This window comes from Pan paniscus, chromosome 1 (genome assembly GCF_029289425.2).
Source record: "Pan paniscus chromosome 1, NHGRI_mPanPan1-v2.0_pri, whole genome shotgun sequence".
Taxonomy (NCBI): Eukaryota; Metazoa; Chordata; class Mammalia; order Primates; family Hominidae; genus Pan; species Pan paniscus.
In genome coordinates, this window is record NC_073249.2 from 21,419,240 (window position 1) to 21,444,331 (window position 25,092).

Genomic DNA, 25,092 nt, shown 5'->3' on the forward strand with positions numbered 1-25,092 from the left:
GCATTCTGTTCAATAAAATATATTTGTAACCCCGAAATCAATCCTCTGGGAGCGTTCAGAGTCGTCTGTGGACTTAGGCACAGTGAGAACCTCTGCGTGGCCCAGTGCACTCCTTCCCAGCTCGGGTGGAGAAGGTTGCGCCCTGCCTGTGGTTTTTGGCTTATTGTGAAGCATCATTTAATGGTCTATTTGGTGCCACATTTTCCACGTTTGTGCTTTTTGTGGGTGATTTCGCTGTTTAAAGGTGCCTCCCAGCACAGTGCTGAAGTGCTGTCTGGCGTCTAGGTGCAGGAAGGCCGTCTAGGTGCAGGAAGGCCGTGACAAGCCTGGTGAAGATCGTGTTAGATAAGCAGGAGTTACAGTGCCCCAGGCCGTGAGCACCATGTGAACGCACCAGCAATCTGTATTAAACCAGGTATCTTCAAACAAAACACACCTAAAGCAAGGTTATGCATTGATTAGGTGATGAAAATGTGACCAGAGGCTCCCAGGAGCCTTCCCAGTATTTCTCTGCTGAGAGATAGATAATAATTTGCTATTTTGGCAATCCTGGTGACTTCACGGATGTAACTACTTCCAAATAATGAGAATCGACTGGATCTGACATATGGTATCACAGTATCTACTGAGGCCAGGTGTGGGGGCTCACTCCTGTGATCCCAGCACTTTAGGAGGCCAAGGTGAGAACACTGTCTGAGCCTAGGAGTTCAAGACCAGCCTGGGCAATAGAGTGAGACCCCATCTCTACAAAATCAAAAATTAGCGGGGTGTGGCACCTCATACCTGTAGTCCCAGTGACTCGGGAGGATCGCTTGAGCCCAGGAGGTTGAGGCTGCAGTGAGCCAAGATCACACCACTGCACTCTAGCCTGGGCAACAGAGCCAGACCCTGTCTCAAAAAAATAAATAAAAAAGACATGCTAAACAACGAGAATTAAATGAACAATCCAATTAGAAAGTGGGCAAAAAATGGCCAGGTGCAGTGGCTTGCGCCTATAATCCCAGCACTTTGGGAGGCCCAGGCAGGCGGATCACCTGAGGTTAGCAATTCGAGCCCAGCCTGGCCAACATGGCAAAATCCAGTCTCTACTAAAAATACAAAATTAGCCAGGTGTGGTGGCAGGCGCCTGTAGTCCCAGCTACTTGGGAGACTGAGGCAGGAGAATCACTTGATCCTGGGAGGCGGAGGTTGTAGTGAGCTGAGATTGTGCCACTGCACTCCAGCCTGGGCGACAGAGCAAGACTCGGTCTCAAAAAAAAAAAAAAACAAAAAAAAAACAAAAACAGAGAGAATGGGCAAAAAACGTTTCACCAAAGAGGATGTACAGATGGCAAGTAAGCACATGAAAAGGTGTTCGGTGGCATTGGCCATCAACACAATACAAACTGAAATCACAGCATGAGGTCACCACACTTAGATCAGAAGGGGGAGAACCAAAAAGCAGTGACCACCCCATGTGCTGGGGAGGACATGGAGAAACCAGGTCACTCACACACTGCTGGTGGAAGGTGAAACCAGACTGCCACTCTAGAAAGCAGCTGAGCAGTTTTTTACAAAACAGAACAGGCAGTTACTATATGGCCCAGCAATCACATTTCCAGGCCCAGAGAAATGAAAACGCATGTTCACACAGTAAATTGACCATGAATATTTATGGCAGTTTTAGGTGTAACAGCAACAATTGCAAACAACCCACGTGTCTTCAGTGCTGCCTCGACCGGCTTGAGCCACCAGCACACTGATTTTCCCACAGTCCTGGAGGCAGGAGTCCGAGATCAAGGGGGCAGGACTGGTTCCTCCGAGGCCTCTCTCCGCAGCTGGCAGCCCCTGCCTTCTCCCTGTGCCCTCACATGGCCTTTACTCCCTGTGTGCACCCTGGGGGTCTTTTTGTGTGTCCAGATTTCTTCTTTTTATCAGGACACAGTCAGATTAAATTAGGGCCCTCCCATATGACCTCATTTTAACTTAATCAACGTTTGTGAACATCGTATCTACAAACACAGTTACATTCCAAGTCCCTGGGGATGATGGCTTCAGCCTGTGACATTGTTGGGGCGACATGATTCAGCCCAAAACAAATGGGCAGATGGGCAAAGAGACGTGGCTCACACCCTAGGAAAAACAACTCAGAAATAAAAAGGAACGAACTATGCAACAGCTGGAAGAGAGCTCCAGCACATGTCCTCGTGCCAGAGGCAGCACCTGGATGACCCCACGGATATGATGTTTCTTTTTTTTTTTTTGGAGACAGAGTCTCACTCACTCTGTCACCCAGGCTGGAGTACAGTGGCACGATCTTGGCTCACTGCAACCTCTGTCTCCCGGGTTCAAGCAATTCTCCTGCCTCAGCCTCCCGAGTAGCTGGATTACAGGCGTGTGCCACCACGCCCAACTAATTTTTGTGTATTTAGTAGAGACGGAATTTCACCATGTTGGCCAGCCTGGTCTCGAACTCCTGACCTCAAGTGATCTGCCCACCTCAGTCTCCCAAAGTGCTGGGATTACAAGCGTGAGCCACCATGCCCAGCTGGATATGACATTTCTGAGATGACAAAATTCCAGAAACGGAAGATGGGCTATGGTTGCCAGGGATTAGGGATAAGATGGCGTTAGAGACATGGGTGTGAAAGGGCCACACAGGGATCTTCCTGGGGATGCTAAGCGAGATGGGCGGAGGCTAAGTAAGGCCACCGGATGGCATCAAAGTCCATGTCCTTGTGTGAGACTGTGGTGTTCTGCAAAGACTCACTGTTAGGAAAAGTTGGGCAGAGGGAACAAGGGATCGCTCTGTATTATTTCTTACAACTATTATGGCAACAAAAGTTTCTCTTTTTTTTGAGACAGGGTCCCCCTCTGTTGCCCAGGCTGTGGAATGCAGTGGTGCGATTGTACAGCACTCCAGTCTTAACCTCCTAGGCTTAAGTGATCCTCCCACCACAGCCTCCCAAAGTGCTGTGATTAGGATTAGGGTTAGGTGGGGATTAGGGGGCATGAGCCACCATGTCCAGTGGGCAATAAAGTTTCAATTAAAAAACAGCAACATCTGCAGCCCAGCACGACGTCCTGAAAAGACCAGAAACACAATCAGCACACACCTGTCCACAGCTGGTGAGGCCAGAGGGCAGGTGTCCACCCCTCAGAGCCGTTTTCCCCAAATGCCCTTCTCCAGCATGTCCGGGTGGCCCACACATCTGAGCTCCCAAATTCAGGACCCTCCAGACTGCCTACCCCCAGCTGGGTATCCAACTGCTATCCACACCTCCAGTGCCCTCACACGCCCCATCCCTGTCTCCACCACAAACACCCCACCCACCACACACCCCGTCCCCACCATACAAACCCCGTCCTCCCCCACACACCCCATCCCCCCACACACACCCCATCCCCACCGCACACACCCCGTCCCCACCGCACACACCCCGTCCCCACCGCACACACCCCGTCCCCACCGCACACACCCCGTCCCCACCGCACACACCCCGTCCCCACCACACACTCCGTCCCCACCACACACCCCGTCCCCACCACACACACCCCGTCCCCACCACACACACCCTGTCCCCACCGCACACACCCCGTCCCCACCGCACACACCCCGTCCCCACCACACACACCCCATCCCCACCACACACCTCGTCCCCACCACACACTCCCCGTCCCCCCACCACACACACCCCGTCCCCACCACACACACCCTGTCCCGCTTTCCTGCTTCATTTTTCACCATAGAGCCCGTAGCAATAAAATATACTGTGTACTTTATTTTCATTGGCTATAAGCATTCAATACATGGTTGAATGAATGAAGAAATGAATGAATCAATGAAAGATGTACCAGAGCTCAGCCATCTCCCAGTTTTTCTTCAGCAGGACCCCCTGCTATTATTGTCCCTGAGAACTTCTCACTGAGAGAGTCTGACATAAAACAAAATGTATTAATCCTTCGTTTCTCCCACAAATGCCGACGCGCACAAACTAAGCTAGCACCATCGCCAGGGAAATCAAAGACGGGGACACTGGAGATGGTCAGATGCCCACAGCCCAGACAGTCACAGTCCTAGCTTGGGCTCCCTGCCCCAGGGTTGGCACGTGGAGCACTGCCCTGGGTCTCCATGGCCCATAGCCAGACAGACCCTTTTTCTTACTTTTCTCAAACCAAGGTGTTCACCCAAGACGTTCAAAATTTAAACACTGAATCTCTAAATGGAAACTAAGAAGACTGACAGCACCAAGCGCTGGCGAGGACGCAGGATGACAGGAACCTGGCACACTTCTGGTGGGAATGTAAATGCTGCACTCACTCCGGGAAAATGTCTGGCAGTTCCTAGCAACACTGAGTTTTCCTGCCCTGTGGCCCAGAGCTCCACCCCAGGGGCTTACCAGAAAGACAGGAAAATGTATGTACACACAACCTGTGCAAGTGTGGAGATGCAGAGACCCCTGAATAAGAACAGGCAAACATTCCTTATTCCCAGCTTGCTAAAGTAAGGGAATCAGTCGCCATCACTCATATTGGGTGGAGATGCCCAGGCTGGCCAGAGGAGTGGGAGAGCTTCCAGGTGAGACAGGGATGGCTCCAGGTGAGCCCTGATGGAGTCTGTGGCCTGGGGAACTGGAGGCAGCTCACAGGAGTGGGCCTCCCATGAGATTGGTGAAGGAAGTGTCTGCCTCCATTTGTGCTGCTACAAGAGAATAACTGAGGCTGACTCATTTACAAGGAACAGAGGTTTATTGGCTCACGGTTCTGGAGACCGGACAGTCCAAGATCCAGGAACTGGCCGACTTGGGAATTCCACCTCCAAGATGGTGCTTTGAACACTGGAGGGCAAGAGAGGAACAAGCGGGCTGGACTTACCCTTTCATAACATTAACTCCGCCCTTGGAGAGTGGAGCCCTCACAGCCAAATCACCTCTTACAGGCCCCATCTCTTAACACTGTTAGGATGGCAATTCAATTTCTTTTTTTTTTTTTTTTTTTTTTTTTTTTTATTGATCATTCTTGGGTGTTTCTCACAGAGGGGGATTTGGCAGGGTCATAGGACAATAGCGGAGGGAAGGTCAGCAGATAAACAAGTGAACAAAGGTCTCTGGTTTTCCTAGGCAGAGGACCCTGCGGCCTTCCGCAGCGTTTGTGTCCCTGGGTACTTGAGATTAGGGAGTGGTGATGACTCTTAATGAGCATGCTGCCTTCAAGCATCTGTTTAACAAAGCACATCTTGCACCGCCCTTAATCCATTTAACTCTGAGTGGACACAGCACATGTTTCAAAGAGCACAGGGTTGGGGGTAAGGTCACAGATCAACAGGATCCCAAGGCAGAAAAATTTTTCTTAGTACAGAACAAAATGAAAAGTCTCCCATGTCTACTTCTTTCTACACAGACACGGCAACCATCCGATTTCTCAATCTTTTCCCCACCTTTCCCCCCCTTTCTATTCCACAAAGCCGCCATTGTCATCCTGGCCCGTTCTCAATGAGCTGTTGGGCACACCTCCTAGACGGGGTGGTGGCCGGGCAGAGGGGCTCCTCACTTCCCAGTAGGGGCGGCCGGGCAGAGGCGCCCCTCACCTCCCGGATGGGGCGGCTGGCCGGGCGGGGGGCTGACCCCCCACCTCCCTCCCGGACGGGGCGGCTGGCCGGGCAGGGGGCTGACCCCCCCACCTCCCTCCCGGACGGGGCGGCTGGCCGGGTGGGGGGCTGACCCCCCCACCTCCCTCCCGGACGGGGCGGCTGGCCGGGCAGAGGGGCTCCTCACTTCCCAGTAGGGGCGGCCGGGCAGAGGCGCCCCTCACCTCCCGGACGGGGCGGCTGGCCGGGCGGGGGGCTGACCCCCCCACCTCCCTCCCGGACGGGGCGGCTGGCCAGGCAGAGGGGCTCCTCACTTCCCAGTAGGGGTGGCCGGGCAGAGGCGCCCCTCACCTCCCGGACGGGGCGGCTGGCCGGGCGGGGGGCTGACCCCCCCACCTCCCTCCCGGACGGGGCGGCTGGCCAGGCAGAGGGGCTCCTCACTTCCCAGTAGGGGTGGCCGGGCAGAGGCGCCCCTCACCTCCCGGACGGGGCAGCTGGCCGGGCGGGGGGCTGACCCCCCCACCTCCCTCCCGGACGGGGCGGCTGGCCGGGCAGGGGGCTGACCCCCCCACCTCCCTCCCGGATGGGGTGGCTGCCGGGCGGAGACGCTCCTCACTTCCCAGACGGGGTGGCTGCCAGGTGGAGAGGCTCCTCACTTCTCAGACGGGGCGGCTGCCGGGCGGAGAGGCTCCTCACTTCTCATACTGGGCGGCTGCCGGGCGGAGGGTCTCCTCACTTCTCAGACGGGGCGGCCGGGCAGAGACGCTCCTCACCTCTCAGACGGGGTGGCGGCCGGGCAAAGGCGCTCCTCACATCCCAGATGGGGCGGCGGGGCAGAGGTGCTCCCCACATCCCAGACGATGGGCGGCCGGGTAGAGACGCTCCTCACTTCCTAGATGTGATGGCGGCCGGGAAGAGGCGCTCCTCACTTCCCAGATGGGATGGCGGCCGGGCAGAGACGCTCCTCACTTTCCAGACTGGGCAGCCAGGCAGAGGGGCTCCTCACATCCCAGACGATGGGCGGCCAGGCAGAGACGCTCCTCACTTCCCAGACGGGGTGACGGCCGGGCAGAGGCTGCAATCTCGGCACTTTGGCAGGCGGCTGGGAGGTGGAGGTTGTAGCAAGCCGAGATCACGCCACCGCACTCCAGCCTGGGCACCATTGAGCACTCGGCAATTCAATTTCAACATGAAGTTAGCACAGTGCCTCATGCCCCAGTCCCAGCTACTTGGGGACAAGAGTTGAAGACCAGCATTTAAAAACAAAAAATTTTAAAAATTAGCATGCACCTGTGGTCCCAGCTACTCAGGAGGCTGAGGTGGGAAGATCACCTGAGCCCAGAAATTCAAGACCAGCCTGGGCAACGCAGTGAGACCCCCATCTCTACAAAAAGTAAAAAAAAAAAAAAAAAAAAAAAATTAGCTGAGTGTGATGACTCACACCTGTAGTTCCTGCTACTCAGGAGGCTGAGGCAGGAGGATCATCTGAGCCCAGGAGGTTGAGGCTGTAGTGAGCTGTGTTTATGCCACTCCACTCCAGCCTGGGCAAGAGTGAGACCCTGTCTCAGAGAAAAAAAAAAAACACTCCCAACTACGATTTTGAGTTTGTTCATTTCTCCTTGAAGGACTGGCTTTTAAATTCCATGGTCTTCCCTCTATAGTTTGGAAGATATATTTCCATTCTTTTAGAGATTATCTGAAAACTTTGATAAGCCTTGTAACAGATGCTGAAGTCAGTGTAAGTGCCCTCCTTCCGACCAGTAGGGGGACTTTAGAACACTGTAGGTTTGGGCACCTCTCTCCCAACTCAACATGTGGCATCTTTTTTATAAACTCCAAAAGTAGGCATTCTAAGTAGAAGCTTCTAGATGTGGTGTTTTAGACATGCCCACAAATCCACCTTCCTGCCTATTCACTCCTTCCATCTCCAGCTTCCCCAGAGGATCCCTCGCCAGAAGCCCAGACATGCCTTAGACGCTCTAGGCTCTGCTGGCAGCAAACTCTGGAGTGAGGGCAGTTTCGTGGTATGAAAATGCATTTAGCCCCCTTTTTTTTTTTTCTTTTTTGAGACAGAGTCTCATTCTATTGCCCAGGCTGGAGTGCAATGGCACAATCTTGGCTCACTGCAACCTCTGCCTCCCAGGTTCAAGTGATTCTCCTGCCTCAGCCTCCCGAGTAGCTGGGATTACAGGCATATGCCACCACACCCAGCTAATTTTTGTATTTTTAGTAGAGACAGGGTTTCACCATGTTGATCAGGCTGGTCTTGAACTCCTGACCTCAGGTGATCCAACTGCCTTGGCCTCCCAAAGTGCTGGGAATACAGACGTGAGCCACTGCGCCTGGCCCCTCATTCTTGAAAGACGGATTTTCTGGGTACACAATTCTAGGCTATCACTATTTTCTCCCAGGACTTTGAAGATATTATTTACTATCTTTCTGGCTTCCACTGTTGCTTTTAATCAACTACTTATTTTCTTCTTTCCAGATAATCTCTTTCTTTTCTGCCTTCTTTTAAGATCTCTTTGTCATGAGATTCTGTACTTTCACCAAGACGTGACTGTTTGGGTAGAGCTTTTTAACTATGCTGCTTGGGAGCTGCTGGATTCCTGAACCTAAGCAGCAGGGGCTCCTGTCGGTTTGGGAAAGTTCTCGGCCGTATTTCTCTGAATACTTGCCTCCACCCCATATTCTCTTTCCCCTCCTTCTGGAATTACTCGTAAATTGCGGATGTCATACTAAACTCTCCATCTTCTTGTCTCATCCCATCTCATATTTTCCAGCTCTGTCTTTCTGTGCTGTACTTTGGGGTCATTTCTTCAAACAGTTCCCGATTCTTCAGGAAACACATCATGGATTATTTTTTAGAGTATTTTATTTTTATTTCAACAAGTTCTCTTTTTAAAATCTGCTTGGTCATTTTTATAGTCTCTTGCTTCCTGTGCATAAATTGTTTTCTTTAAATATATTAAACATCCTCATTCCATGTGATGTGTCTGCTTACTCTAAGATCAGAACATTGGTGTGTGTGCTTCTGTCTGCCTTTCTGCTGGGCCTTGTTTATGGTACTGTGTGTGTGTTGACAATTTCTTTCCTGTACCTTAGGATGTTTTGATATCTCAAAAAAAAAAAAAATTCCACCTTCTGGCTGTGAGACTGCCCCTCCCAGGCCAGCCAGTCCTTACAGATAAGGGCCCAGCTTGGTGTGCACGCCTCTGCGATGCAGCCTCACCAGTCCAGAGCCCACCTCTATCTGGCCAGAGCACTCTGGCAGCCAGGGACCACTCCTACAGCTTGGAGCCCATGGAAATCACTCCAGCTGGCCAGCCGCACATCTGCCCTGCCTTGCCTTTCCTGGGGAAGCGCCAGGAAAGGTCTAGCAGAGGCTCTCCCGGGCTCCCGCCTCTCCTCTCGGGCTGCGCTTGACTGACCGCCTCATACAAGAACACAGAACAGGGAGCTTGTCTCCTTGGGGATTAGAAGATGATGACGATAATGATTTTACAATGAACGTATACTTCTTAGGATGTTTTCTATCTAAGGCCTGATTTGGAGGTGGGTTTCTCACAGTTTCTACACTGTCTGCCGGGCTCTGGAAATACTACCAACTGCAACTTCTCTTCTTTTTTATTCTTTCTTTGTTTTAAGACAGGGTCTTGCTCTGTTGCCCAGGCTGGAGTGCAGTGGCACAATCACAGCTCACTGCAGCCTCAACCTCCTGGGCTCAAGTGATCCTCACACTTCAGCCTCCCGAATAGGTGGGACCACAGGTGTGGACCACCATGCCTGGCTGATTTTTTTTTTTTTAAGAGACAGAGTCTTGATATGTTGCCCAGGCTGCTCTCAAACTCCTGGGCTCAAGCAATCCTCCTGCCTCAGCCTCCCAAAGTGCTGGGATCACAAGCATGAGCCACCACACCCGCCCATATCTGGCTTTGAAAGGAAAATATAAGCATGCTCTCCTAAAGATGCACCATATACACTGTGTTAAGTAAAACAGCTCAGAAACAGACAGTCAAACACCACACGTCCTGCCTCACAACCAGGAGCTGCCCAACAGGCAATGTGGGTTCAGAAAGTGGAAGGTGGATGCGGGGGACTCTAACAAGGGGAGGCAGGAGGTGTGAGGGTAAGAAGCCCAGACTGCACCACCATGCACTATACCCACATAACACAACTGCAGCTTATGCCTTGAATTCACACACTCACACACACACACACACACACACACACACACACACACGAACTTCCTATGTTTTTACAACACAAACTAAAGCAGACAGGAAAAGCAGTGTGCAGTTTTGGAGCGGCTACACCAGCTCTCAGCAGATCCCAGTGTTCCTGAACACAAAGCTCTGACCCTGCCGATGCGCTTTAGGGCCTGCTTCCAAGGTCCTAAAGGCCAGGCCTTTCTGAGAGGACTAAGGACATTTTGGTGAAAACTGACTTGGTTTGTATGACAGAGGGGCTCTTTTGTTGACTGACACTTTCCTTTTTAAAGACACAGAAGAGGCTGGGCACAGTGGCTCATGCCTGTAATTGAGACCATCCTGGCCAACACAGTAAAACCCCATCTCTACTAAAAATACAAAAATTAGCCGGGCATGGGGCATGTGCCTGTAGTCCCAGCTACCCAGGAGGCTGAGGCAGGAAAATCACTGGAACCTGGGAGGCAGAGGTTGCAGTGGGCAGAGATTGTGCCACTGAGCTCCAGCCTGGGCAACAGAGCAAGACTCCATCTCAAAAAAAAAAAAAAAAAAAAAAAAAGGACACAGAAGAACACGAAATGTGTTTGATCTGAACCAAGTATTTTGAGATCCCGACACCTGCAGAGACCTGAAGACACTGAGGGGGCACAGGATGGCTCAGGCGGCACCTCACTCTGGAGCGGAGTGCTTCCTTCCTGGCTCACCTCCTAGCCCTCACCCAGCCACACCCACGGGACAGGCTAGGATGCTCCCAGATGCTGCAGCACTCAGGGAGGCCCCGCTGGAAAAGCCAGGCAACTTCAGGCAGATGACAGAGCCGGGACACTTTGAGCTCAAGGCACAGACCCTCATTCCAGGGGTGCATGCCTCTCATGCAGGAGACACCAGCTCTTGGTGACACAGGCCACAGGCACCCACTCCTGGCTGAGCTGGAGAGAAAACTGGCCGGGAAGCTGATCAAATGTCTCCATGCCAGTTTAAAGCAGCAGCCAGTGGGGCTGAAAAGGTTGCAGGGATGCTGGTCTGGAATCCATCCTGCGCTGGGCACTTCCAGACCATGACCTGTCCAAGAGGGGCTGAAGGCCACCGGCTCTCAGGACCGCAGGGGTCAGGGCCACCTAGCTGTTTCCTTGCCCATGGGAGAGCTGACTGCAGCGGGTGAGGCTGGACGGCCCTTCTCTTCCCTCCAGCTGCAGCCGCTTCCTCCTGTCCATCCGCTCTACACCCTCCTCCTAGGTGATCACAAACTACACTGCAGCTCAGAGCTGCCTTTAGACCCCTGACCCCAAAACCGCCATGGCTGCAGATTTCTAGAGAGCACCTGTGGCCCCCCAGGATGGCAGCACAGGCTCCCTGCCTGCTTGGCCCTCTGTGGCCACCCTAACGTCCAGCTTGGTGGCCCAAACGCCTGCCCCCCAGGCCCTGCGCCCTGCAGCCGACAGCTCACAGCCATGGGGCTGTCCTTTGCAGACTCAGCACCCACGCGCCCAGCCTGGGCCTCTGAGGCCTCCCCTGCTGGCCTGCAGCCATGCCAAGTGCTTCATCTGGTAGGTCTGGGCGTTCTCAAAGGAGCGCTGTTCCCGGGGTCCAGTCAGCCAGATCACAAAAACTAAGCCCCCACCTCCCTCTCCCCCAAATGAAACCAGAGCTCCCAAGGGGCTGCCTGTGGCTCACTCTTTAATAGATGCCCTGAAACATAGAGCTCACACTTCAGTGGGAAGGGGGAAGCCAGTGGGTGAACAGGAGGCTGTGCCCCGTGACTGACAGCAAGTCACTCTCACTGCAAACACAGGCTATGCCAAAACCCAGCACACACAGGCAGAACTCTGCCCTGCTGGCTCCTGAGCCCTGCGCTGGCCCCCACCCCACGCTCCTGGAGGGCTCTGAGGAGGAACAGAGGTGGGGAAACATGGGAGATGGGCACAGCCTTCCACAAGCCTCCAGCATGGGATACCTAGTGGCTCATCCCTGTGTGCTCTTTGATGTGTAGACACCCACATGCCACCTGATCCAATGCCCCAGACCCCTCTAGACCACGCATAGCCCCACCCTGAGACATGCTGGAAGCAAGCACAGTGAAACAACTCCCAAAGCCCGAGCCCCAGCCTGCAGACCCTGGACACCGCCCAGCTTCCAGGCACAGGGACCAACCCCCCATGAGGCTCATGCTAGGCAGAGTAGGGTACAAGGCCCGGAAGCTGCCAGTGCTGGCCAGAGACACCGTCCCGTCCTCCCAGACAACCCTGTGTGGAGCCACGATTGGGACCCGGCGCCATCTGGAGCCCAGCACTCACACGGTGGGCTCCTCTGGGGCCACAGGAAGTCCAGAGAGAAAACAACCCACGTGCCTGGGGCCCCTGAGCATGGGTGGGGCCAGGCAGGGCACCTACAAGGGGGACTTTCCCAGATGGAAACCAGGGCTCCCACCCAGTAGGCGCAGCAGACAGATGGGACGGGAAGACCCTGGACAGAGGCCAAAGGCCCCAGGCCCCAGCCTCCCCATCAGCCTGCGCCAGCCAAGGCTTCAGACTACTTGGAGACCGTAGGCCACCAGTCTGGCACAGATGCGGCTAAGGCCACCTGAGCACCCTCAGAGGCTCTGATGTGCAGAGGACCCTTGATCTTCTCTGACCACAGCAGGGCCAGCCCCACGTTGCCCTGGCCAGCCCTGAACTTGCCCACAGTCTGTCCTGAGGCAGTCAGCACCGTGGCACCAGGGGTGATGCCACTGGTGGGAAGGGGGTCCAAGAACCGGACAGGGAAGAGGCGCTTGCGGATGACGCCCATGTGGTGGGTGCGGGCCGTCAGCTCCTGGCCAATGTAGCAGCCTTTGGTGAAGCTCACGCCATTCATGAAGGCCAGGTTGGACTCCAGGGGCAGGGCCACCCCAGGAGGCAAGTCTCGGACCCCCTCAGGAACGCCTGCAGGGATTGGAGGGGGGAAACCAGCGAGAATTGAACATCGTCCAGCTCCACCCGTGCAATCCAGCCCGGCGTGCCCACTCCACCCATACCTTGCAGGTATCGGTGCTGGTGATAATCCCACAAGTCCCCGAGCCGGCCGCCGGGCACCAGGGCTGGGCCTTCATCCTGGGTGAGGAGCCGCCACCCCATGCGTGCTGTTCGCGGGTCGCGGATGAGGATGGCGGCAGCCCCTGCCCTCTCCTGCAGCGATGCAGCCCCGCAGGCCTCAGGGGAACTGGGCAACACCGCCCACACTCGCAGCTCCGGGTGCGGCTCCACCGTGACCTTCCGCCGGATCCTGTATAGCGCGAGGTGCTTCTGCAGCGCGCCCTGCACGGAGCTGTCACACTCCAGGAGGAAGCCAGACACTTCCGAGTGTTCCTGGAGCCTGCAGGGAGAGAGGCAGGGGCGCATGGCAGCTCACCAACTGAGTGGGCCAGAAAGGGCTGCATGAGGGAGCGCGCCTTACCCGGGCAGAGGAGCACACCGTGAACCAACGCAAAGAGCTCTGCCCTCAGCCACAAGGGGCTACGCCTTTAAGGCAAGCGCCCAGGTCACCACACGCAGGGAGCCACGCCCACATCGAGCCACGCCCACAGCCACACCGGGCAGCACCTCCCAAGGCGCGCATCACAGCTAGATGCGGGCACCTTGGAGACCAGCACAGAGTGCCGCGCCCACAGCAATGCGAGGGTGCATGCAGACAACGCACAGCAGGCCAGGCAGGGTACACCTGGACCAGCGGATGGAGAGCCCTGCCCACAGCCGTGCGCAGCTGAGCCTCCAGAGCTCTCGTCTAAGCAGGCAAAGACGAGCTCACAGGGGCCAGGGCAGACAGACCCCGTTTGCCCAGGGACTGGCAGAACTACAATAGCCTGCCCGAGGGCATCATCCGGAGTAGTCCCAGAGCCTAGGGCAGAAATGACAACAGTCCGCTGGATGTGGGAGCAGGGATGGGCAGGGCCCCGCAGGGGAACGGTGTGCACAGCCACTGAGAACCAGACCTGCCTGTTCCAGCCCAGGGAAGCCATCGAGGAGCCCAAGGGTCCTAAGGTGGGCAGGAGGGAGGAGCAAGGAGCCCAGGAGGTTGTCAGGGAGGTACAGCATGCCTGAAGCCCACTCTGCCCATGCCCACCACCTGCCTCCCCAAGCCAAGTCTCAGAACCCAATCGGGGCCCCAGAGCCATTCTGACCTGCGCTCCAGGCAGCCCTCCTCAAAGGATTTGGGCAGGCACCACAAGAATGACCCCTGACCAGACGGATGGTGGGAAGAGGAGAGGCCGGGCAGCGTGGGGCATGTCGGGGGGGGGGGGCACTAAGTGGAGACACCTGGGGTACAGCCACCTCCATGGCTGGGGTTGATTGCAGGTGTGGACTGCACAGGGCTTCACAGGCCGGTGGGAGCTGAGACAGGGAGGTAGTAAGACCCCCAGAGGGCCTTCCAGAGACGAGCCCACAAGCAGGTGGCCCAGCCCCTTCCAGCCAGGAGAGGGCTCAGTCCTTGCCAGTTGCCCAGAGCTTCAGGTGCCAAGCAGGGGCCTGCTGCCCTCATCTCTGCAGTCTCACTCTACCCTGTGGTCATGCCCACGTGCCAGCAGCCACGGAGAACGTTCACGCTCATCACCCAGAACCAGTAGGCACAGGTCTCACTGAGGACCCTGCCGCAGGGAGGGTGGGCATAGCCAGCTGTGACAGCCAGTGAATCTGGCCCACACTCCAGGACAGCGGTCACAGGACATCAAAAACAACACCCACAAGGGAGGGGAACATATGTCATTTACACACATGAGCTAAGATGACGGGAGGAACAGCAAGGACAGCACAGAGGGGCAGCCGCAGGTGTGCTGCGAAAAGGTCACCACGCCACCAGGGAAACACAGGCGATGTGGCCCAGACAGATGCAGTGGTGAACCTGAACACTGGCCAGCATGAGGAGAAACCAGGTCACTGGCATGCTGCTGGTGGGGAGGCAAAATGGGTGGCCCTCTGGAAGACAGGGTGCAGGTCCTCACAACACCAAACAAGCAACTACTCCACGACCTGGCCCTCTCACTTCCGGGCATGGATCACTGAGAAACGAAGACTGCAGCTCACACAAAACCTGCAGCGAAAGCTCACAGCAGCCAGCTCTACTGGTAACAGCCAGAAAGGGAGAATCAAGGTGCCACTACACCATGGAGGACTTCTCAGCAAGAACAGGGTGCTGGAGATGGACAGAAGTGGGTGGATCTGAGGGCACTATGGTGAGGGAAAAGGGTAAGGCTAAAAAGTGACAGGCCGATGCATCCATCTATGACACTCCTGAAATGACACGATTTTACAGCTGAGAACAGGTTTCGGGGTGTTGGGGGTGCCCATTCAGGGGCAGGAGCAGGAAGCCGCGTGGGCCTGAGGATGGCCACAGATATTCACACGTGATAAAACTGCAGTTATACACATGCGTGCACAGACGCACAAAGTAAGACACACAAATCCAGAGACTCCAGATATGCCCTGTGTGTGCAATCAGGGGAATTGGGGAGGGGTCCGTGCGATCTCTCCCACGGGTTTTGTTTTGTTTTTTTTTTTTTTGCAACTTCCTGTGAATCTATAATTATTTCAAAATAAGAAGTGAAAAAAAAAACAACAAAAAAAAAAACAAGGAGCTTCCCCTGCAGAGGTGTCCGAGCACTACAAGAGGAAAGGCAGCAGGCAGTCCTTTCATCCCAGCCATCTGACATCAGCGAGTTTTTAACCACGTGCATGCATATTTGTATCTTTAAAATCTATAGTGGGGTCAGCAGACAAAGATGGACCAAAACACAGGTGAGTGGGGGACCCGGGCAGAGGGACAGATGTGAGGTCATGGGCACAGGATGCTGGGCCCTGGACAGGCAGGGAGGAGCTGAGCGACGCCAGGCAGTAGAGGGACAGAGTAAGGGGACTAGAGTGGAGCTGAGGGACCGCAGGTCCAGGGTCTAGTGAGCCGGGCGCACAGGGGAGGCCACAGAGCCCTACAGGGCAAGGGCAGGAGCTGGGGCAAGGCAGGCAGGGTGGGGCCAGGGTGCCCCATGGGTCCATCAGTCAAGAGTGGAGCCCAGAAAAGATCAAGCTGAGGGCCCCTGCACTCTGAGGTGGGGCCAGCTCAGCTGCCTGCCTTGGCAGGAACCCCCACCCATGCTGACACCCCCTGCTGCCCCCATCTGCTGAGCACTCCCTGGCCTCACACAGGGTGGATGTCCTCACAGGACCCAGGTTCTGGGGTCGAGGGCACTTTCCAGCTCTCTGTGCCGGTGACTGTCTACCAGGCAGCTTCTCAGGACCAGCTGAGCTGGGACGTGACCCCCGGGCCCACCCCAACCCCTGCCACACCTGAAGACTGCCAGGAGACTTGCCTCACAGGAGAGCCCCGGCCTGGGGAGCTTTCTCAGCCTCATGATTCTCCATAGTGGGGGCTGTCCAGATGCTAAGCAGCACCCCTGGCCTGTACCCCACCCCCTCATGACAACCAAAAATATTTCCAGATACCGCTGAGGGGTGCAGGGGACAGGGTTGCCAAAGAAAATATAGGGTACCTGGTTAAATCAGAATTTCACATCGACAACAAATTACTTTTTTTAGTATATCCCAAATACCACATAGGATGCACCTACAGATCATCCGTTGCTCGTCTGAGACGGACCTGGGCGTCCTGTGCTTTTGTTTGCTGAGCCCAGAAGCCCCGGTGGGAGCAAGGGTGCAGGAAGAGGAGGGAGGTCAGGGGTGGCTCTGGCCCAGCCAACTGAAAGAAAGGGTCCCCTGGCCATCAGATCCAAGGGTTTCCAGTCATGTTCAGGAAAACACTGCTCTGGGACCCGGCCTGACTCCTTCCCTTCTCTTTCCTCCCTCCTCCCCAGGCCACCAGAGGCCTGACAAGTCTCTCCTGCTCCTCAGTGCTGGCCAGACACAAGGCCACAGCCCTGACACTCTTGGGCCTGCTGAGCCCTGCACTGAGTCCACATCCTTGCCCCGGCCAGCTCGCAGCAAGGCCACTGGACCACAATCCTACCTGCAACATGACCCTACAGCCTCTCTCTGCCTCCTACATGAAGAGAGATCAAAACCAACTGATAGAAAGGGACGCTAAGGAGGCCAGGCATGGTGGCTCATGCCCGCAATCCCAACACTTTGTGAAGCTGAGGCAGGAGAATCGCCTGAGCCCAGGAGTTCAAGAACAGCCCGAGCAACATAGTGAGACCTCAACTACCTGTAGTCCTGGCTACTTGGGAGGCTGAGGTGGGAGGATTACTTGAGCCCAGGAGTTTGAAGGTACACTGAGCTACAACTGTGCCACTGCACTCCAGCCTGGGCAATGGAGCGAGACCCTGTGTCTAAAAAATAAAAACAAAAAAACTCAGACCCATATGAAAATCTGCACATGGATGTTTACAGCAGCTTTATCCATAATTGCCAAAACTTGGAAGCAACCAATATGTCCCTCAGTAGATGAGTGGACAAGTAAACTGTGGTCCATCCAGACAATGGAATACTAACCAGTACTAAAAGAAATTAGCTGTCGGCCGGGCGCCGTGGCTCACGCCTGTAATCCCAGCACTTTGGGAGGCCGAGGCGGGCGGATCATGAGGTCAGTAGTTCGAGACCAGCCTGACCAACATGGTGAAACCCCGTCTCTACTAAAAAAAGATACAAAAATTAGCTGGGCGTGGTGGTGCATGCCTGTAATCCCAGCTACTCAGGAGGCTGAGGCAGGAGAATCGCTTGAACCTGGGAGGCAGAGGTTGCAGTGAGCCGAGATTGCGCCACTGCACTACAGCCTGGGGGACAGAGCAAGATTCTGTCTAAAAAAAAAAAGAAATTAGCTGTCAAGCTATGAAAAAACATGGAGGAATCTAAACGCATATCACTAAGTGAAGGACGCCAATGTGAAGAGGCTACAGATGCATGAGTCCAACTACAGGACATTCTGAAAAGCATGAAACTATGGAGATACTGAAAACATCAGTGGTGGCCAGGAGTTAGGGGAGATGGATGGATGGGCAGGGCACAGAGGATTTCAAGGCAGTGACACTACTGTATGTGATGCTACAATGGTAGACATGTGTCATCATACATTTGCCTAACTCATGAACACACCAAGCCAAGAGTGAGCCCTCATGGAAACTGCACTCCAAGTGATGATGGCATGTCAACAGAGGTTCATCAGTTGTGACGAAAATAGCACTCTGGTGGGGGAAGTTGTGAGGTAATATGGGAAATCTCTGCACATTCTGCTCTTTTGCTGAGAACCTAAAACTGCTCTAAAAAGCAACTCCTATTAAAAGACAACAACCAAAAAACTATAGTTTCATCTGAAAGAAGGCGCTACACTCAGGAAAAAAGAATAGGGTGCTTTAAGGAAGCGATGGCTCAGGATGATATATTAAGTATCAAAGTTGAAATAAAAAATCCTACAGTCAGGAAAAAACCATGAAGGAATGATGGGCAGGGAATGACCAGAGAAGCAGGAACACACACAGGCTTCCAGGGAGAAGTGGTCCCTGACCTGTGGGCTGCCCTCTCCCCAGAGGAGTGACCAGAGGGGGCAAACCACAGAGAGGGAGGTCAACAGCCAACAGCAGCCTGACAAGGAAAAGAGTTTACACTCTCATGAACTGAACTAAACGTGCCCAACGAGCACAGCCCTAAGCCCACCCACGCCACATAGCTGGGAGGGGTGGCATCTGGACACCTGTCGCCCACCACCCCTGGGGAGACACTCAAGGAGGTAACCTTGTTGTGTCCCTCTTCTGACGGCTGAGGAGAAACAGGGCCATGAACTCCAACAGAACTGAAGCTAGAGGGTTTCAAGTATTATTACACAGATGCTGAATCCCACAGAGGATGGTCCCGCCCCACCTGACCCCTCAGAGTGGAGCTCCCTGGCCTGTGACTTTGTGTCACATCTCAGAAGGGAGACCAGAGTTGGATGACGTCACCCTTCAGTGCTGAGCTGGGGAAGAACAGAGCCGCCTCCAATGCCCTCAGCACTCAGAACAGTGGCGGACACACCAGACACCCAGCACAAGTGAAGAAAATTAACTCCTCCTGCAGACCTCGAGGACAGAGACCCCCACAATGAGAGCAAATAGAAAGCCACAGAAGAGCCACCAAGCATATGCTTGGTAAGGGGAACTGGGGCCCAGTAGGTCTGCAGACAAGCTCCAGACCAGGCAAGAAAGGATGAAGAGGAAAAAGCCCTGAGACACAGAAAGGACAGACAGCTGACCCTTGAATGATGCAAGGGCTAGGGACACTGGCCCCCACACAGTTGAAAACCCACCTTTAAGCTTTGACTCCCCAAAAGCTTAACTACTAACAGACTCCTGTTGACTGGAAGCCTTATGTATAACATACGCAGTCAAGTGGCACATATTTTTTATGTTTTATGCTATTATATACTGTATTACAATACGGTAAGCTACAAATCCCAGGAAGAAAATCCTAAGGAAGAGGAAATGTAGTTCCTCTTCACTGAATGGAAATGGATCACCATAAACATCTTCATCCTCATGGTCTCCATGTTGAGTAGGCTGAGGAGGAGGAAGGAGAAGAAGGGTTGGTCTTGCCGTCTCAGGGTGGCAGAGGTGAAGGAAAATCCACGCATAAGTGACCTATGTAGTGCAAAGTCAGCTGTACTTTACACCACAAAACACTTATTAAGAATAGGAATTCAATTGAACTAGGACTCAAAGGGAAAAGGACAAGAGAGGACTATAGAAATATGGAAGGGAATTTGGGGACCAAAATCAACATCATTGTAAGGCTAACATGTGAACAGCAAAGTACTAACATAGAAGGCTCCAGAGAATCAAAGACTGTAGTTCTTAAGATGAAGAAATTAAAGCAGCTAGACAGAATGTAATGAATACATAAGACAGACTATGATGACTATATCTCTGAACTGGGACATGAAGATTTAAGCCTATTGAGCTAGGGTGGGCACACTTTTTCTGTAAAGGGCCAGTGAATAACTTAGGCTTGAGGGCCACACTCGTGCCACAACTCTACCACTCTAGACAAAAGCAGCCCCAGGCCAGGCACAGTGGCTCACATCTGTAATCCCTGCACTTTGGGAGGCCGAGGCGGGTGGATCACCTGAGGTCAGGAGTGTGAAACCAGCCTGGCCAATATGGTGAAACCCTGTCTCTACTAAAAATACAAAAATTAGCCGGGCATGGTGGCAGGCACCTGTAGTCCCAGCTACTTGGGAGGCTGAGGCGGGAGAATCTCTTGAACCCTGGAGGCAGAGGTTGCAATGAGCCAAGATTGTGCCATTGCACTCCAGCCTGGGCAACAAGAGCAAAACTCCGTCTCAAAAAAAAAAAAAAAAAAGAAGCCCCAGACCACCTGGAATCCAACGGGTGGGGTTCCCAGAGAATTTTATTATAAACACCGGCAATGGGCTGGGTCTGACCTCAGGGCCGTATTTCACCAACTCTGGTTCTAGATTTAAAGAGCCCACTAAGTGCCCAGAGATGTGATATGGAAAAAGCCCAAACTAAGACACATCAGCATGACATTTCACGATATCAAGAATAAAGAAAAGCTTCTGAGAAAAACACAGTTCACGTACCAATAAGAACGGCACCAGACTTCTCAGAAAAGCTGGCAGCGAGAAAACAAAGTTGTGAACATTGTCGGTGACAATTTCCAAGCTAGATTTTTACACCCAGCCAGGATATCAGGTAAAGCCACTAGCAGAGACACAATGAGTCCAAAAATTCACCCCACGTAGCTCAGGAAGTCATTAAAAAGGTGTCCATCCCCTGAAACCAAAACACAGGAGTAAGCTGAAAAGAACAAGAACAGGGTCCGCCATAGCAGGGACAGCAGGCAGGCGGCCGCGAACCAGATCCACTCCACCGGGCGGAGGTTTCAGGGATCCAGGTCCCTGGAAGCTGGGCAAGGGAAACCCAAGGCTGTAAGCAGTCAAGGCCCTGACCCGGCATGAACATCACTGACAGTCGTGATGTCAGCACAGATGACTGAGCCAAATGCCAATGTGACCAGCTATGGGGAGACACAGGGAAACACAAGGTAAACAGAACTCGGGAGTGTCACCACAAGCTGTCACTCAGAAACACAGCTCTGCCACCAGGCGGGGCCCCTGAACCCCCTGTCCCTGCGGAGGGAGAAGGGTCACCAGGTGGCCCACGTGGGAGGTGCCCACCTAGAGACGCCTCTGCTCTGATATGGTGGGCTGGCACCCAGGCCTCCCCTGGATGAGTCGCTGACCCATCCCTGGGTGTTGAGCCAAGCCCTCCTCTGGGTGCCCTCCCCCGGGTGCTGGGCCCTGGGTGAGCTTCCCCTGGGTGTCCATCCCAAGTGGAATCTCCTGGGTGCCTGACCCTGAGTGCCAGTCGCTGGCCCACCCACCCTTGAGCTTCCACCCCATCCCGGCCCTCCCCGGGTGCCCACCCCGCACGCCCTCTGCAGGCCCCGGGCGCCCGCCCTGTCCCTGGGTGCCGGTCCCTGGCCACTCCCCTGGGTGCCCGCCCCCGAGCGCCCTCCCAGCACGCGCTCACCCGTACAAGATGACGTCATACAGCGTCCGGCCCTGCACGTTCAGGAAGTGGGCGTAGCCCGCGCGCGCAGCAGGCGGGGCCCCCGCGGCCGCGGGACTCGGCAGCGGCAGTTCATTGGTCAGCAGCCCTAGCAGGAAGGGCGCCGCGTCGGGGCCGCGCACGCGCAGCAGGGTGCGCCCGTCCAGCCGGAAGCAGGCCCAGTCCGCTCCGGCCGTTGAGTCGCCACCAGGACTGCAGGAGCTGTGGGCCAGGCGGCACCTTGGGACCGCGCGCAGCCGCCAGCGCCAGGCCGGGCCGCCTCGCCCCGGAGTGGCGCCTCGAAGCAGCGCCGCGGTCGCCATCTTGGACAAGAGTGGGGCAGCGGGAAGTGCCCAAGGAAGCGGGAGGGGCGGGTGCCACAGCGGCCCCTGGCGGTGGCCGCCGGAGGGAGGCGGGAAGGGGCAGGCGCAGAGTGCGTGCGTGAGGGGTGAACGGAACGTGCGTGCCTGAGGGGCGGAGCAGCGCCGGTTGGGGCCGACTGAGAGTGCGTGCGTGAGGAGCAGGGCCTCCCGGGCTGGAAGGGGCGGGCGGGGCGAGCGTGCATGCTGGGTGGGTGGGGCATGCGTGTGGGGCGGAGCATCGTGCGCGAGGTGTGTTTCGGGGCGGGGACTCGGCCTATCCGTCAGCACGCAGGCTCCACCCTCGGTAGGTAACGAGGTTTCTGCCTACCTCTTAAGCGCCATCCCATGTCCCATTCGGTGGCCTTCCTCGTTTTCACCCACCCATGTCGGGCACCGTCACTCATCTCGAGAACCTCTTCATCCTCCCAACCTGAAACTCCCTGTTAAACACCCACTCCCGAGCCCCTGGAGCTCCCATTGTACCCTCTGGCTCCATGAGCGTGCCTCCTCTAGGGACCTCACAGGAGCAGAATCCTACGGGATTTGTCGTTTGCGACGGCTTATTTCACTCAGCATAGTATTCTCAAAGTCCATCCACGGTCTAGCATGTGTCAGCATTTTATTTTTATTTTTATTTTTATTTTTTGTAAAGACAGGGTCTTGGTTATGTTGCCCAGGCTGGCCTCAAGCTCCGGAGCTCAAGCAATCCTCCCTCCTCAGCCTCTTGAGTAGCTGGAACTACAGGCACTAGCCACCACACCAGCTAATTTTTGTATTTTTTTGTAGAAATGGTCTCCCCATGTTGTCCAGGCTGGTCTCAAACTCCTAGGCTCAAGCGATTCACCGGCTTTGGCCTCCCAAAGTGCTGGGATTACAGGCGTGAGCTACCGCACCAGGCCGCTTCCTCTTTCCTACCAGTTCGCCAGCGTCCACGTGTGGCTGTTGTGTCATTTTTTTCATTTGCTGGACCATTGGGACTTCAGCTGCAGGTGGCAGGAGGCTCCATCCCCAAGTGTCTCCACGGATAAGGACAGGCACCATCCAGCCCACAACCCCTCCGCACCCCTAATCAGTGTGACATGATGAGACACAATCACAGCTTCAAATCACATCCTTGGTAACCTGCTTTTTTCAGGCCAGGGTCACCCCCATCATGTGTCTATAGTCCTCTTCAGTGCAGGACTCCAAGCTCCCCTGGAGCCCAGCCTGTCCTCCCACAGAACATCCTTCCAATAACTCTCATCCTCTCTTCACAGCTGAACTCACAGAGGACAATTTAGGCAGGAACCACACACTGCTATGACATATCCACCCCACCATGCTTTCTCGAGGAGTGATGTCCCATGCCCCCTGCTGAGCAGCCCTGTACAGTGGCCACTTTCCCTGGTAGTAGGTGACACATCTACAAGGTGGCCCCAGCAGCCTTCAGCCCTAGAGTCTGACTGCCCTGGTCCAAGCCATCCCTGCCTTGCTGGCCTCCTAGGGCCCATGCACCCTGTTGACATTCCCCTCTCCACTGCCCTCCACTCAAAGCACCAAAGAAGACTTATTCAATGTGTCTTTATGGTGCAGAGTCCCAGCAAGCAGAGGTCTTTGTGTATCTGTTGAATAAAAAAATTCCTCATGATGCGTAGTAATGTCAGTGAGGAAGACTGCACCAAGGCGCATCATGTGGTGTGGGGCCCTGCCTGGCGGCCTTGGGGGAGATGGAGCTCAACCCCAACACAGCAGGGTAGAGGGTGGAGAAGCCGAGGAGCAGCGTGGGGTCTGTGGGTGGGAATGACTAAGGAGACATCAGGGCTGAGGGGTCTGGCTAAACCCACCTCACAGGGTCCTTGCTCTAGGCAGGCAGGGTGATCAGACATCACCAGGTGATGGTGGAGGATGAGGGACCTGATTGGATGTCATCGAGGGTGAGATATCCAGGGTGTGGGGTTCTGGCTAAACTGACTCAGTAGGGCTCTTACTAAAACTGGATTTTCCAAGCAAGTGCACAGATGGGCCTAGGAGAAAGTTCCAGATCCCAGCCGGAGTTTGGCCAAGCAGAAAGTCTCTGCCATAGCTCCCTGCCGTGTCCCAAGGGCCTGGGCCAGCAGCCGGCATGCCTTAGGGGCTCAGGTGACATTGGGCAGTCCGCGAATTCCCGCAGGCCCTGGATGTGGCCATGGAGGCCCTGCCGTTACCCCACTCTCTTCACTGCAGCTTCCTCGTCCCTGGAGCTCCCGCTTGCCCTTCTGGACCCTCCTCACAGCATCCCCACCTGCCCCAAGCCCTGTGAGGCCCCGGACCCTGCCTACCCAACCAGGCGAGGCTCCGGGCATGGTGAGGAGCCTGGAGCAAATCAGCTGGGTCCCCCAAGGTCCCTGGGCCTCAGTCCCCCGCCAGACGCCAGCTTCCTGACTGAGATAGGCCAGGCCTAGAATGCGCTCCCTAGCCACTGGCTGCAGCCGCCACCCCTTCCTCTGCCAGAGCCTGGCGTTCCTGAGGGTGACCCGGTACCCCCTGGGCAGCCCCATGCGGACAGAGCGGAAGGCAGGCAGGATGAAACCGGGGGCAGGGAGTGGCGCAGACAACACCCACGGGCGGGGGTCGAGTTCCTCTGGGCTCACGTCAGCCTGGTCCTCAGCCAGAGGAGGAATTTGCTTCCACCCCTGCACAGGCAGCAGGAAAGGCGTGCGGCAACCTGGTGCCCCGGGCCGGGCCCACTGGCTCCGAATCTGTCCTGCCTAGGCCCCCCCACCCCAAAGAAGCCACCACGAACACCAGGGGCCACTTCAGTTCGAATGGACTCAAAGGAAACAGAGCTTTCAGCTCCAGAGTCCTGGGGGCCACATTCCAGTGCCAGAGCCATGTGAGGCCGTAACTCCAGGCCACCTCTAAGAAGCCTTCCTGGACTCTCTGCACCAGCCACCCCGGCTGCTGTTCTCCTTATCAGCAGGCAGGGGACTGGGGCCTGGCACCTGGGGGAGGAAACCCCGCCCCTGTCCTGGCTTCAGGGACCAGACTGAAGCAGGGGCCAGGGGAGTGAGAACTGGAAAATGCCTGGGCGTAGGGGTTGCAGCCCCTGCTTCCCAGGTACTGTGGGGGGGGGGTTGGGGGAAGGTGGTTTCCTGTTATTCTCGCCTCAGGGCTTCCTCCCTTCCTAGAGGAAGGAGAGTGCCACTGCCCTATTCTGAGGGAGTCTCTGAGCAGCTGGCCCCTCACCCCACTATGCACTCCCATGAGCTGCCAAGAGTTTTGGCTGAGGTTGTGGAAACGGATGGAGGTGAGACATGGAGTCCCATCCCGCCAGCCTGCTCCAGCACCGCCTGCTCTGGGTGTGTCCTGCTGTGTACAGGGCTGGGCCCACCAGCGACTGGCCCCCCTGCCAACCCGCCCCAGAGCTCGGAAGATGCAGGACAGAGGAGGGAGGGGGGCTGTGGTGTCAGCAGT

The 25,092-nt window shown here is 55.4% G+C and overlaps 1 protein-coding gene and 1 long non-coding RNA gene across 4 annotated transcripts; one reads left to right on the forward strand and one right to left on the reverse strand.

Annotated features, from left to right (window-relative positions):
- Positions 1-3,735: 3,735 nt before the first annotated feature.
- IBA57 (iron-sulfur cluster assembly factor IBA57) lies at positions 3,736-22,737 on the reverse strand. 3 transcript variants are annotated; one of them, XM_034948441.3, is made up of 3 exons: positions 21,281-22,737; positions 12,788-13,125; positions 3,736-12,695 (listed from the first exon to the last, which is right to left on the reverse strand). In XM_034948441.3, exons 1-3 carry the CDS (start codon positions 21,619-21,621, stop codon positions 12,304-12,306), a joined length of 1,071 nt encoding a protein of 356 aa, XP_034804332.1. In that variant the 5' UTR covers positions 21,622-22,737; the 3' UTR covers positions 3,736-12,303. The 3 variants fall into 3 exon arrangements, with proteins under 3 accessions (XP_034804332.1, XP_054961065.1, XP_034804335.1); XM_055105090.2 differs by lacking the exon at positions 21,281-22,737 and adding an exon at positions 20,329-21,213; XM_034948444.3 differs by lacking the exon at positions 21,281-22,737 and adding an exon at positions 13,931-20,291.
- LOC134729085 (uncharacterized) lies at positions 21,893-23,287 on the forward strand. Its single transcript, XR_010109952.1, has 2 exons — positions 21,893-21,964; positions 22,447-23,287. It is a non-coding gene; the product is annotated as an uncharacterized LOC134729085 (long non-coding RNA).
- Positions 23,288-25,092: the final 1,805 nt, after the last annotated feature.